Raw genomic sequence first — 15,254 nt, 5'->3', positions numbered from 1 at the left:
GAGCTTTCTTCTGAACCTGACCGGAACTATTTATTTTTTTATTTTTATTTTTTATTTTTTCAAAATGTCACAGAGAAGACGACAGCCTCTCTTGTGCTGTTGCCTAGCAACCTCACATTGCTCCGAGATCTGGGAAATCCTGCTCATTTGTGAGAGTTATTACTCACAGTCATTATGTTGATTTGTTGATTTGTTGATATTTTTCTCTCCCTGTCCTTTGTGTGTGTGTGTGTGTGTGTGTGTGTGTGTGTGTGTGTGTGTGTGTGTGTGTGTGTGTGTGTGTGTGTGTGTGTGTGTGTGTGTGTGTGTGTGTGTGTGTGTGTGTGTGTGTGTGTTAGCTATGTCCTCAGTACTGGCCTGAGAACGGGGTGCATCGCCAGGGGCCAATCCAGGTGGAGTTTGTATCAGCTGACCTGGAGGAAGACATCATCAGTAGAATATTCAGGATTTACAACGCAGCACGAGTACACACACACACACACACACGCACACACACACACACACACACACACACACACACACACACACACACACACACACACACACACACACACACACACACACACACACACACACACACACACACACACACACCATGGGACAATTAACTACTAACTACCTTACCTGACACTTACCTGACCCTAACTACCTTACAGTACCTGACACACCTGACCCTAACTATCTTAACTGACACTAACTAACTTACGGTAGCTGTATCACCTGACCCTAACTATCTTACCTTTCCCTAACTACGTTTAACTATCTTACCTGACACACCTGACCCTAACTACCTTACCTGACAAACCTGACCCTAACTACCTTACCTGACCCTAACTACCTTACCTGACACACCTGACCCTAACTACCTTACCTGACAAACCCTGACCCTAACTACCTTACCTGACCCTAACTACCTTACCTGACAGCACCTGACCCTAACTACCTTACCTGTCACACCTGATCCTAACTACCTTACCTGACTCTAACTACCTTACCTGACCCTAACTACCTTACCTGACCATAACTACCTTACCTGACACACCGACCTCGACCCCTGACACCCTGACCCTCTACCCTGACCCTAACAACCTTACCTGACACACCTGACCCTAACTACCTTACCTGACCCTAACTACCTTACCTGACCCTAACCACCTTACCTGACACACCTGACCCTAACTACCTTACCTGACAAACCTGACCCTAACTACCTTACCTGACCCTAACTACCTTACCTGACCCACCTGACCCTAACTACCTTACCTGACTCTAACTACCTTACCTGACATACCTGACCCTAACTACCTTACCTGACACACCTGATCCTAACTACCTTACCTGACACACGTGACCCTAACTACCTTACCTGACCCTAACTACCTTACCTGACACACCTGATCCTAACTACCTTACCTGACCCACCTGACCCTAACTACCTTACCTGACCCTACCACCTGACCCCTGCCCTACCCTCGACACACCTGACCCTAACTACCTTACCTGACCCTAACTACCTTACCTGACCCTAACCACCTTACCTGACACACCTGACCCTAACTACCTTACCTGACAAACCTGACCCTAACTACCTTACCTGACCCTAACTACCTTACCTGACCCACCTGACCCTAACTACCTTACCTGTCTCTAACTACCTTACATGACACACCTGACCCTAACTACCTTACCTGACACACCTGATCCTAACTACCTTACCTGACACACCTGACCCTAACTACCTTACCTGACCCTAACTGACCCTCTACCTGTCACACCTGACCCTAACTACATTACCTGACCCCTGCCCTAACTACCTTACCTGACCCTAACTACCTTACCTGACCCTAACTACCTTACCTGACACACCTGACCCTAACTACCTTACCTGACAAACCTGACCCTAACTACCTTACCTGACCCTAACAACCTTACCTGACACACCTGACCCTAACTACCTTACCTGACACTAACCTGACCCTAACTGACACTTACCTGACCCTAACTACCTTACCTGACACACCTGATCCTAACTACCTTACCTGACACACCTGACCCTAACTACCTTACCTGACACACCTGACCCTAACTACCTTACATGACCCTAACTACCTTACCTGACACACCTGACCCTAACTACCTTACCTGACCCTAACTACCTGACCTGACCCTAACTACCTTACCTGACCCACCTGACCCTAACTACCTTACCTGACCCTAACTACCTTACCTGACACACCTGACCCTAACTACCTTACCTGACCCTAACTACCTTACCTGACCCTAACCACCTTACCTGACACACCTGACCCTAACTACCTTACCTGACAAACCTGACCCTAACTACCTTACCTGACCCTAACTACCTTACCTGACCCACCTGACCCTAACTACCTTACCTGACTCTAACTACCTTACCTGACACACCTGACCCTAACTACCTTACCTGACACACCTGATCCTAACTACCTTACCTGACACACCTGACCCTAACTACCTTACCTTACACACCTGACCCTAACTACCTTACCTGACACACCTGATCCTAACTACCTTACCTGACACACCTGACCCTAACTACCTTACCTGATCCTAACTACCTTACCTGACACACCTGACCCTAACTACCTTACCTGACCCTAACTACCTTACCTGACACACCTGACCCTAACTACCTTACCTGACCCTAACTACCTTACCTGACCCTAACCACCTTACCTGACACACCTGACCCTAACTACCTTACCTGACAAACCTGACCCTAACTACCTTACCTGACCCTAACTACCTTACCTGACCCACCTGACCCTAACTACCTTACCTGACTCTAACTACCTTACCTGACACACCTGACCCTAACTACCTTACCTGACACACCTGATCCTAACTACCTTACCTGACACACCTGACCCTAACTACCTTACCTGACACACCTGACCCTAACTACCTTACCTGACACACCTGATCCTAACTACCTTACCTGACCCACCTGACCCTAACTACCTTACCTGACCCTAACTACCTTACCTGACACACCTGACCCTAACTACCTTACCTGACCCTAACCACCTTACCTGACACACCTGACCCTAACTACCTTACCTGACAAACCTGACCCTAACTACCTTACCTGACCCTAACTACCTTACCTGACCCACCTGACCCTAACTACCTTACCTGTCTCTAACTACCTTACCTGACACACCTGACCCTAACTACATTACCTGACACACCTGATCCTAACTACCTTACCTGACACACCTGACCCTAACTACCTTACCTGACACACCTGACCCTAACTACCTTACCTGACACACCTGATCCTAACTACCTTACCTGACCCACCTGACCCTAACTACCTTACCTGACCCTAACTACCTTACCTGACGCACCTGACCCTAACTACCTTACCTGACCCTAACCACCTTACCTGACACACCTGACCCTAACTACCTTACCTGACACACCTGACCCTAACTACCTTACCTGACACACCTGACCCTAACTACCTTACCTGACACACCTGACCCTAACTACCTTACCTGACACACCTGATCCTAACTACCTTACCTGACACACCTGACCCTAACTACCTTACCTGACCCTAACTACCTTAACTGACCCTAACCACCTTACTTGACACACCTGACCCTAACTACCTTACCTGACACACCTGATCCTAACTACCTTACCTGACACACCTGACCCTAACTACCTTACCTGACACACCTGATCCTAACTACCTTACCTGACACTAACTACCTTACCTGACACACCTGACCCTAACCACCTTACCTGACACACCTGATCCTAACTACCTTACCTGACACTAACTATCTTACCTGACACACCTGACCCTAACTACCTTACCTGACCCTAACGACCTTACATGACCCTAACTACCTTACCTGACACACCTGAACCTAACTACCTTACCTGACACACCTGACCCTAACTACCTTACCTGACACACCTGATCCTAACTACCTTACCTGACACTAACTACCTTACCTGACACACCTGACCCTAACTACCTTACCTGACACACCTGATCCTAACTACCTTACCTGACACTAACTACCTTACCTGACACACCTGACCCTAACCACCTTACCTGACACACCTGATCCTAACTACCTTACCTGACACTAACTATCTTACCTGACACACCTGACCCTAACTACCTTACCTGAGCCTAACGACCTTACCTGAGCCTAACTACCTTACCTGACACACCTGACCCTAACTACCTTACCTGACACACCTGACCCTAACTACCTTACCTGACCCTAACTACCTTACCTGACACACCTGAAACGAACTACCTTACCTGACACACCTGACCCTAACTACCTTACCTGACCCTAACTATCTTACCTGAACCTAACTACCTTACCTGACACACCTGACCCTAACAACCTTACCTGACCCTAACGACCTTACCTGACCCTAACTACATTACCTGACACACCTGACCCTAACTACCTTACCTGACACACCTGACCCTAACTACCTTACCTGACACTAACTACCTTACCTGACACATCTGACCCTAACTACCTTACCTGACACACCTGACCCTAACTACCTTACCTGATTCACCTGATCCTAACTACCTTACCTGTCCCTAACTACCTTACCTGACACACCTGATCCTAACTACCTTACTTGACACACCTGACCCTAACTACCTTACCTGAACCTATCTACCTTACCTGACACACCTGACCCTAACTACCTTACCTGACACACCTGACCCTAACTACCTTACCTGACCCTAACTATCTTACCCGACACACTTGAACCTAACTACCTTACCTGACACTACCTTACCTAACTACCTTACCTGACACACCTGACCCTAACTACCTTACCTGAACCTAACTACCTTACATGACACACCTGACCCTAACTGCCTTACCTGACACACCTGAACCTAACTACCTTACCTGACCCTAACTACCTTACCTGACACACCTGACCCTAACTACCTTACCTGATTCACCTGACCCTAACTACCTTACCTGACACACCTGATCCTAACTACCTTACCTGACACACCTGACCCTAACTACCTTACCTGACCCTAACTACCTTACCTGACACACCTGAACCTAACTACCTTACCTGACACACCTGACCCTAACCACCTTACCTGATCCTAACTACCTTACCTGACCCTAACTACCTTACCTGACACACCTGACCCTACCCACCTTACCTGAAACTAACTACCTTACCTGACACACCTGACCCTAACTACCTTACCTGACCCTAACTACCTTACCTGACACACCTGACCCTAACTACCTTACCTGACAAACCTGACCCTAACTATCTTACCTGACACACCTGACCCTAACTACCTTACCTGACCCTAACGACCTTACCTGACCCTAACTACCTTACCTGACACACCTGACCCTAACTACCTTACCTGACACACCTGACCCTAACTACCTTACCTGACCCTAACTATCTTACCTGAACCTAACTACCTTACCTGACACACCTGACCCTAACAACCTTACCTGACCCTAACTACCTTACCTGACACACCTAAACCTAACTACCTTACCTGACACACCTGAAACTAACTACCTTACCTGACACACCTGTCCCTAACTACCTTACCTGACCCTAACTATCTTACCTGAACATAACTACCTTACCTGACACACCTGACCCTAACAACCTTACCTGACCCTAACGACCTTACCTGAGCCTAACTACCTTACCTGACACACCTGACCCTAACTACCTTACCTGACACACCTGATCCTAACTACCTTACCTGACACTAACTACCTTACCTGACACACCTGACCCTAACTACCTTACCCGACACACCTGATCCTAACTACCTTACCTGACCCTAACTACCTTACCTGACACACCTGACCCTAACTACCTTACCTGACACACCTGACCCTAACTACCTTACCTGACCCTAACTACCTTACCTGACACACCTGACCCTAACTACCTTACCTGACCCTAACTACCTTACCTGACCCTAACTACCTTACCTGACACACCTGACCCTAACTACCTTACCTGACACACCTGATCCCAACTACCTTACCTGACCCCAACTACCTTACCTGACCCTAACTATCTTATCTGACACACCTCACCCTAACTACCTGACCTGACACACCTGACTCTAACTTCCTTACCTGATCCTAACTACCTTACCTGACCCTAACTACCTTACATGACCATAACTACCTTACCTGACACACCTGATCCTAACTACCTTACCTGACACACCTGACCCTGACTACCTTACCTGACACACCTTACCCTAACTACCTTACCTGACACACCTGACCCTAACTACCTTACCTGACACACCTGACCATAACTACCTTACCTGACCCTAACTACCTTACCTGTCACACCTGACCCTAACTACCTTACTGACACACCTGACCCTAACTACCTTACCTGACCCTAACTACCTTACCTGTCACACCTGACCCTAACTACCTTACCTGTCACACCTGACCCTAACTACCTTACCTGTCACACGTGAACCTAACTACCTTACCTGATCCTAACTACCGTTCCTGACCCTAACTACCTTACATGACACACCTGACCCTAACTACCTGAACTGACCATTACTACCTTACCTGACACACCTGACTCTAACTACCTTACCTGATCCTAACTACCTTACCTGACCCTAACCACCTTACCTGACACACCTGACCCTAACTACCTTACCTGACACACCTGACCCTAACTACCTTACCTGACACACCTGACCCTAACTAACTTACCTGACACACCTGATCCTAACTACCTTACCTGACACACCTGACCCTAACTACCACACCTGACCCTAACTACCGTACCTGACCCTACCTACCTTACCTGACACACCTGACCCTAACTACCTTACCTGACCCTATCTACCTTACCTGACACACCTGATCCTAACTACCTTACCTGACACACCTGACCCTAACTACCTTACCTGACACACCTGACCCTAACTACCTTACCTGACCCACCTGACCCTAACTACCTTACCTGACCCTAACTACCTTACCTGACACACCTGACCCTAACTACCTTACCTGACCCTAACTACCTTACCTGACCCTAACCACCTTACCTGACACACCTGACCCTAACTACCTTACCTGACAAACCTGACCCTAACTACCTTACCTGACCCTAACTACCTTACCTGACCCACCTGACCCTAACTACCTTACCTGACTCTAACTACCTTACCTGACACACCTGACCCTAACTACCTTACCTGACACACCTGACCCTAACTACCTTACCTGACACACCTGACCCTAACTACCTTACCTGACCCTAACGACCTTACCTGACACACCTGACCCTAACTACCTTACCTGACACACCTGACCCTAACTACCTTATCTGACACACCTGATCCTAACTACCTTACCTGACACACCTGACCCTAACTATCTTACCTGACCCTAACTACCTTACCTGACACACCTGACCCTAACTACCTTACCTGACCCTAACTACCTTAACTGACCCTAACCACCTTACCTGACACACCTGACCCTAACTACCTTACCTGACACACCTGACCCTAACTACCTTACCTGACACACCTGATCCTAACTACCTTACCTGACACTAACTACCTAACCTGACACACCTGACCCTAACCACCTTACCTGACACACCTGATCCTAACTACCTTACCTGACACTAACTATCTTACCTGACACACCTGACCCTAACTACCTTACCTGACCCTAACGACCTTACCTGACCCTAACTACCTTACCTGACACACCTGATCCTAACTACCTTACCTGACACACCTGACCCTAACTACCTTACCTGACACACCTGACCCTAACTACCTTACCTGACACACCTGATCCTAACTACCTTACCTGACACTAACTACCTAACCTGACACACCTGACCCTAACCACCTTACCTGACACACCTGATCCTAACTACCTTACCTGACACTAACTATCTTACCTGACACACCTGACCCTAACTACCTTACCTGACCCTAACGACCTTACCTGACCCTAACTACCTTACCTGACACACCTGATCCTAACTACCTTACCTGACACACCTGACCCTAACTACCTTACCTGACACACCTGATCCTAACTACCTTACCTGACACTAACTACCTTACCTGACACACCTGACCCTAACTACCTTACCTGACACACCTGATCCTAACTACCTTACCTGACACTAACTATCTTACCTGACATACCTGACCCTAACTACCTTACCTGACCCTAACGACCTTACCTGTCCTAACTACCTTACCTGACACACCTGACCCTAACTACCTTACCTGACACACCTGACCCTAACTACCTTACCTGACACACCTAATCCTAACTACCTTACCTGACACACCTGAAACTAACTACCTTACCTGACACACCTGACCCTAACTACCTTACCTGACCCTAACTATCTTACCTGAACCTAACTACCTTACCTGACACACCTGACCCTAACAACCTTACCTGACCCTAACGACCTTACCTGACCCTAACTACCTTACCTGACACACCTGACCCTAACTACCTTACCTGACACTAACTACCTTACCTGACACACCTGACCCTAACTACCTTACCTGACACACCTGACCCTAACTACCTTACCTGATTCACCTGATCCTAACTACCTTACCTGACCATAACTACCTTACCTGACACACCTGACCCTAACTACCTTACCTGACACAGCTGACCCTAACTACCTTACCTGACCCTAACTATCTTACCTGACACACTTGAACCTAACTACCTTACCTGACACTACCTTACCTAACTACCTTACCTGACACACCTGACCCTAACTACCTTACCTGACCCTAACTATCTTACCTGACACACCTGACCATAACTATCTTACCTGACACACCTGATCCTAACTACCTTACCTGACCCTAAATACCTTACCTGACACACCTGATCCTAACTACCTTACCTGACACACCTGACCCTAACTACCTTACCTGAACCTAACTACCTTACATGACACACCTGATCCTAACTACCTTACCTGACACACCTGACCCTAACTGCCTTACCTGACACACCTGAACCTAACTACCTTACCTGACCCTAACTACCTTACCTGACACACCTGACCCTAACTACCTTACCTGATTCACCTGACCCTAATTACCTTACCTGACACACCTGATCCTAACTACCTTACCTGACACACCTGACCCTAACTACCTTACCTGACCCTAACTACCTTACCTGACACACCTGAACCTAACTACCTTACCTGACACACCTGACCCTAACCACCTTACCTGATCCTAACTACCTTACCTGACCCTAACTACCTTACCTGACACACCTGACCCTAACCACCTTACCTGAAACTAACTACCTTACCTGACACACCTGACCCTAACTACCTTACCTGACCCTAACTACCTTACCTGACACACCTGACCCTAACTACCTTACCTGACACACCTGACCCTAACTATCTTACCTGACACACCTGACCCTAACTACCTTACCTGACCCTAACGACCTTACCTGACCCTAACTACCTTACCTGACACACCTGACCCTAACTACCTTACCTGACACACCTGACCCTAACTACCTTACCTGACCCTAACTATCTTACCTGAACCTAACTACCTTACCTGACACACCTGACCCTAACAACCTTACCTGACCCTAACTACCTTACCTGACACACCTAAACCTAACTACCTTACCTGACACACCTGAAACTAACTACCTTACCTGACACACCTGGCCCTAACTACCTTACCTGACCCTAACTATCTTACCTGAACCTAACTACCTTACCTGACACACCTGACCCTAACAACCTTACCTGACCCTAACGACCTTACCTGACCCTAACTACCTTACCTGACACACCTGACCCTAACTACCTTACCTGACACACCTGACCCTAACTACCTTACCTGACACTAACTACCTTACCTGAAACACCTGACCCTAACTACCTTACCGGACACACCTGATCCTAACTAACTTACCTGACCCTAACTACCTTACCTGACACACCTGACCCTAACTACCTTACCTGACACACCTGACCCTAACTACCTTACCTGACCCTAACTACCTTACCTGACACACCTGACCCTATCTACCTTACCTGACCCTAACTACCTTACCTGACCGTAACTACCTTACCTGACACACCTGACCCTAACTACCTTACCTGACACACCTGATCCCAACTACCTTACCTGACCCCAACTACCTTACCTGACCCTAACTATCTTATCTGACACACCTCACCCTAACTACCTGACCTGACACACCTGACCCTAACTACCTTACCTGACACACCTGACCCTAACTTCCTTACCTGACCCTAACTACCTTACCTGACCCTAACTACCTTACATGACCATAACTACCTTACCTGACACACCTGATCCTAACTACCTTACCTGACACACCTGACCCTAACTACCTTACCTGACACACCTTACCCTAACTACCTTACCTGACACACCTGACCCTAACTACCTTACCTGACACACCTGACCATAACTACCTTACCTGACCCTAACTACCTTACCTGTCACACCTGACCCTAACTACCTTACCTGACACACCTGATCCTAACTACCTTACCTGTCACACCTGACCCTAACTACCTTACCTGTCACACCTGACCCTAACTACCTTACCTGTCACACGTGAACCTAACTACCTTACCTGATCCTAACTACCGTTCCTGACCCTAACTACCTTACATGACACACCTGACCCTAACTACCTGAACTGACCCTAACTACCTTACCTGACACACCTGACTCTAACTACCTTACCTGATCCTAACTACCTTACCTGACCCTATCTACCTTACCTGACACACCTGACCCTAACTACCTTACCTGACACACCTGACCCTAACTACCACACCTGACCCTAACTACCGTACCTGACCCTACCTACCTTACCTGACACACCTGACCCTAACTACCTTACCTGACCCTAACTACCTTACCTGACACACCTGACCCTAACTACCTTACCTGACACACCTGACCCTAACTACCTTACCTGACCCTAACTACCTTACCTGACACACCTGACCCTAACAACCTTACCTGACCCTAACTACCTTACCTGACACACCTGACCCTAACTACCTTACCTGACACACCTGAACCTAACTACCTTACCTGACCCTAAATACCTTACCTGACACACCTGACCCTAACTACCTTACCTGACCCTAACTAACTTACCTGACACACCTGACCCTAACAACCTTACCTGACCCTAACGACCTTACCTGACCCTAACTACCTTACCTGATACACCTGATCCTAACTACCTTACCTGACCCTAACTACCTTACCTGAGACTAACTACCTTACCTGACACACCTGACCCTAACTACCTTACCTGACACACCTGACCCTAACTACCTTACCTGATTCACTTGACCCTAACTACCTTACCTGACACACCTGACCCTAACTACCTTACCTGACCCTAACTACCTTACCTGACACACCTGACCCTAACTACCTTACCTGACACACCTGACCCTAACTATCTTACCTGACACACCTGACCCTAACTACCTTACCTGACCCTAACGACCTTACCTGACCCTAACTACCTTACCTGACACACCTGACCCTAACTATCTTACCTGACACACCTGACCCTAACTACCTTACCTGACCCTAACAACCTTACCTGACCCTAACTACCTTACCTGACACACCTAAACCTAACTACCTTACCTGACACACCTGAAACTAACTACCTTACCTGACACACCTGGCCCTAACTACCTTACCTGACCCTAACTATCTTACCTGAACCTAACTACCTTACCTGACACACCTGACCCTAACAACCTTACCTGACCCTAACGACCTTACCTGACCCTAACTACCTTACCTGACACACCTGACCCTAACTACCTTACCTGACACACCTGACCCTAACTACCTTACCTGACACTAACTACCTTACCTGACACACCTGACCCTAACTACCTTACCTGACACACCTGACCCTAACTACCTTACCTGACCCTAACTACCTTACCTGACACACCTGACCCTATCTACCTTACCTGACCCTAACTACCTTACCTGACCCTAACTACCTTACCTGACACACCTGACCCTAACTACCTTACCTGACACACCTGATCCCAACTACCTTACCTGACCCCAACTACCTTACCTGACCCTAACTATCTTATCTGACACATCTCACCCTAACTACCTGACCTGACACACCTGACTCTAACTTCCTTACCTGACCCTAACTACCTTACCTGACCCTAACTACCTTACATGACCATAACTACCTTACCTGACACACCTGATCCTAACTACCTTACCTGACACACCTGACCCTAACTACCTTACCTGACACACCTGACCATAACTACCTTACCTGACACACCTGAACCTAACTACCTTACCTGACCCTAAATACCTTACCTGACCCTAACTACCTTACCTGACACACCTGACCCTAACTACCTTACCTGACACACCTGACCCTAACTACCTTACCTGACCCTAACTACCTTACCTGACACACCTGACCCTAACAACCTTACCTGACCCTAACTACCTTACCTGACACACCTGACCCTAACTACCTTACCTGACACACCTGAACCTAACTACCTTACCTGACCCTAAATACCTTACCTGACACACCTGACCCTAACTACCTTACCTGACCCTAACTAACTTACCTGACACACCTGACCCTAACAACTTTACCTGACCCTAACGACATTACCTGACCCTAACTACCTTACCTGATACACCTGATCCTAACTACCTTACCTGACCCTAACTACCTTACCTGACACTAACTACCTTACCTGACACACCTGACCCTAACTACCTTACCTGACACACCTGACCCTAACTACCTTACCTGATTCACTTGACCCTAACTACCTTACCTGACACACCTCACCATAACTACCTTACCTGATTCACTTGACCCTAACTACCTTACCTGACACACCTGACCCTAACTACCTTACCTGACCCTAACTAACTTACCTGACACACCTGACCCTAACAACTTTACCTGACCCTAACGACATTACCTGACCCTAACTACCTTACCTGATACACCTGATCCTAACTACCTTACCTGTCACACCTGAACCTAACTACCTTATCTGACCCTAACTACCTTACCTGACCCTAACTACCTTACCTGACACACCTGATCCTAACTACCTTACCTGATCCTAACTACCTTACCTGACCCTAACTACCTTACCTGACACATCTGACCCTAACTACCTTACCTGACACACCTGATCCAAACTACCTTACCTGATCCTAACTACCTTACCTGACCCTAACTACCTTACCTGACACACCTGAACTTAACTACCTTACCTGACACACCTGACCCTAACTACCTTACATGACTCTTACTACCTTACCTGACCCTAACTACCTTACCTGACACACCTGACCCTAACTACCTTACCTGACCCTAATGACCTTACCTGACCCTAACTATCTTACCTGACACACCTGACCCTAACTACCTTACCTGACACACCTGACCCTAACTATCTTACCTGACACACCTGACCCTAACTACCTTACCTGACACACCTGACCCTAACTATCTTACCTGACACACCTGAACCTAACTACCTTTCCTGACCCTAATGACCTTACCTGACCCTAACTATCTTACCTGACACACCTGACCCTAACTACCTTACCTGAACCTAACTACCTTACCTGACCCTAACTACCTTACCTGACACACCTGAACTTAACTACCTTACCTTACACACCTGACCCTAACTACCTTACCTGACTCTAACTACCTTACCTGAACCTAACTACCTTACCTGACACACCTGACCCTATCTACCTTACCTGAACCTAACTACCTTACCTGACCCTAACTACCTTACCTGACACACCTGATCCTAACTACCTTACCTGACACACCTGACCCTAATTACCTTACCTGACCCTAACTACCTTACCTGACACACCTGACTCTAACTACCTTACTGACACACCTGACCCTAACTACCTTACCTGACACACCTGACCCTAACTACCTTACCTGACCCTAACTACCTTACCTGACGCTAAGTACCTTACCTTACCCTAACTACCTTACCTGACACACCTGACTCTAACTACCTTACCTGACACACCTGACCCTAACTACCTTACCTGACACACCTGACCCTAACTACCTTACCTGACCCTAACTACCTTACCTGACTCTAACTACCTTACCTGATCCTAACTACCTTACCTGACACACCTGACCCTAACTAGCTTACCAGACACACCTGATCCTAACTACCTTTCCTGACACTAACTACCTTACCTGAAACACCTGACCCTAACTGCCTTACCTGACTCTAACTACCTTACCTGTTCCTAACTACCTTACCTGACACACCTGATCCTAACTACCTTACCTGACCCTAACTACCTTACCTGACTCTAACTACCTTACCTGACCCTAACTACCATACCTGACACACCTGATCCTAACTACCTTACCTGTCCCTAACTACATTACCTGACCCTAACTACCTTTACTAACACACCTGATCCTAACTACCTTACCTGACTCCAACTACCTTACCTGACCCTAACTACCTTACCTGACACACCTGACCCTAACTACCTTACCTGACCCCAACTACCTTACCTGACACACCTGAACCTAACTACTATACCTGAACCTAACTACCTTACCTGACACACCTGACCCTAACTACCTTACCTGACCCTTACTACCTTACCTGACTCTAACTACCTTACCTGACACACCTGATCCTAACTACCTTACCTGACCCTAACTACCTTACCTGACCCTAACTACCTTACCTGACACACCTGACCCTAACTATCTTACCTGACACACCTGACCCTAACTACCTTACCTGACACACCTGACCCTAACTACCTTTCCTGACCCTAATGACCTTACCTGACCCTAACTATCTTACCTGACACACCTGACCCTAACTACCTTACCTGAACCTAACTACCTTACCTGACCATAACTACCTTACCTGACACACCTGAACTTAACTGCCTTACCTTACACACCTGACCCTAACTACCTTACCTGACTCTAACTACCTTACCTGATCCTAACTACCTTACCTGACACACCTGACCCTATCTACCTTACCTGAACCTAACTACCTTACCTGACCCTAACTACCTTACCTGACACACCTGATCCTAA

The 15,254-nt window shown here is 47.6% G+C and overlaps 1 protein-coding gene across 5 annotated transcripts in view; it reads left to right on the top strand.

Moving 5' to 3' along the window:
- Nucleotides 1-15,254, top strand: part of LOC106596771 (receptor-type tyrosine-protein phosphatase mu) — a 300,100-nt gene that overhangs the window by 223,791 nt on the left and 61,055 nt on the right. For all 5 annotated transcript variants that reach the window (XM_082973221.1, XM_082973223.1, XM_082973222.1 and 2 more), the window contains one exon: nt 339-464. In XM_082973221.1, the coding sequence (XP_082829347.1) occupies nt 339-464 (126 nt within the window). The remainder of the gene's footprint in view (nt 1-338; nt 465-15,254) is intronic.

The sequence above is a fragment of the Salmo salar genome, chromosome 03, assembly GCF_965601325.2.
Source record: "Salmo salar chromosome 03, fSalSal1, whole genome shotgun sequence".
Classification (NCBI taxonomy): Eukaryota; Metazoa; Chordata; class Actinopteri; order Salmoniformes; family Salmonidae; genus Salmo; species Salmo salar.
The sequence above is the reverse complement of the archived record's forward strand: the minus strand, read 5'-3'. Positions and strand labels throughout refer to the sequence as shown.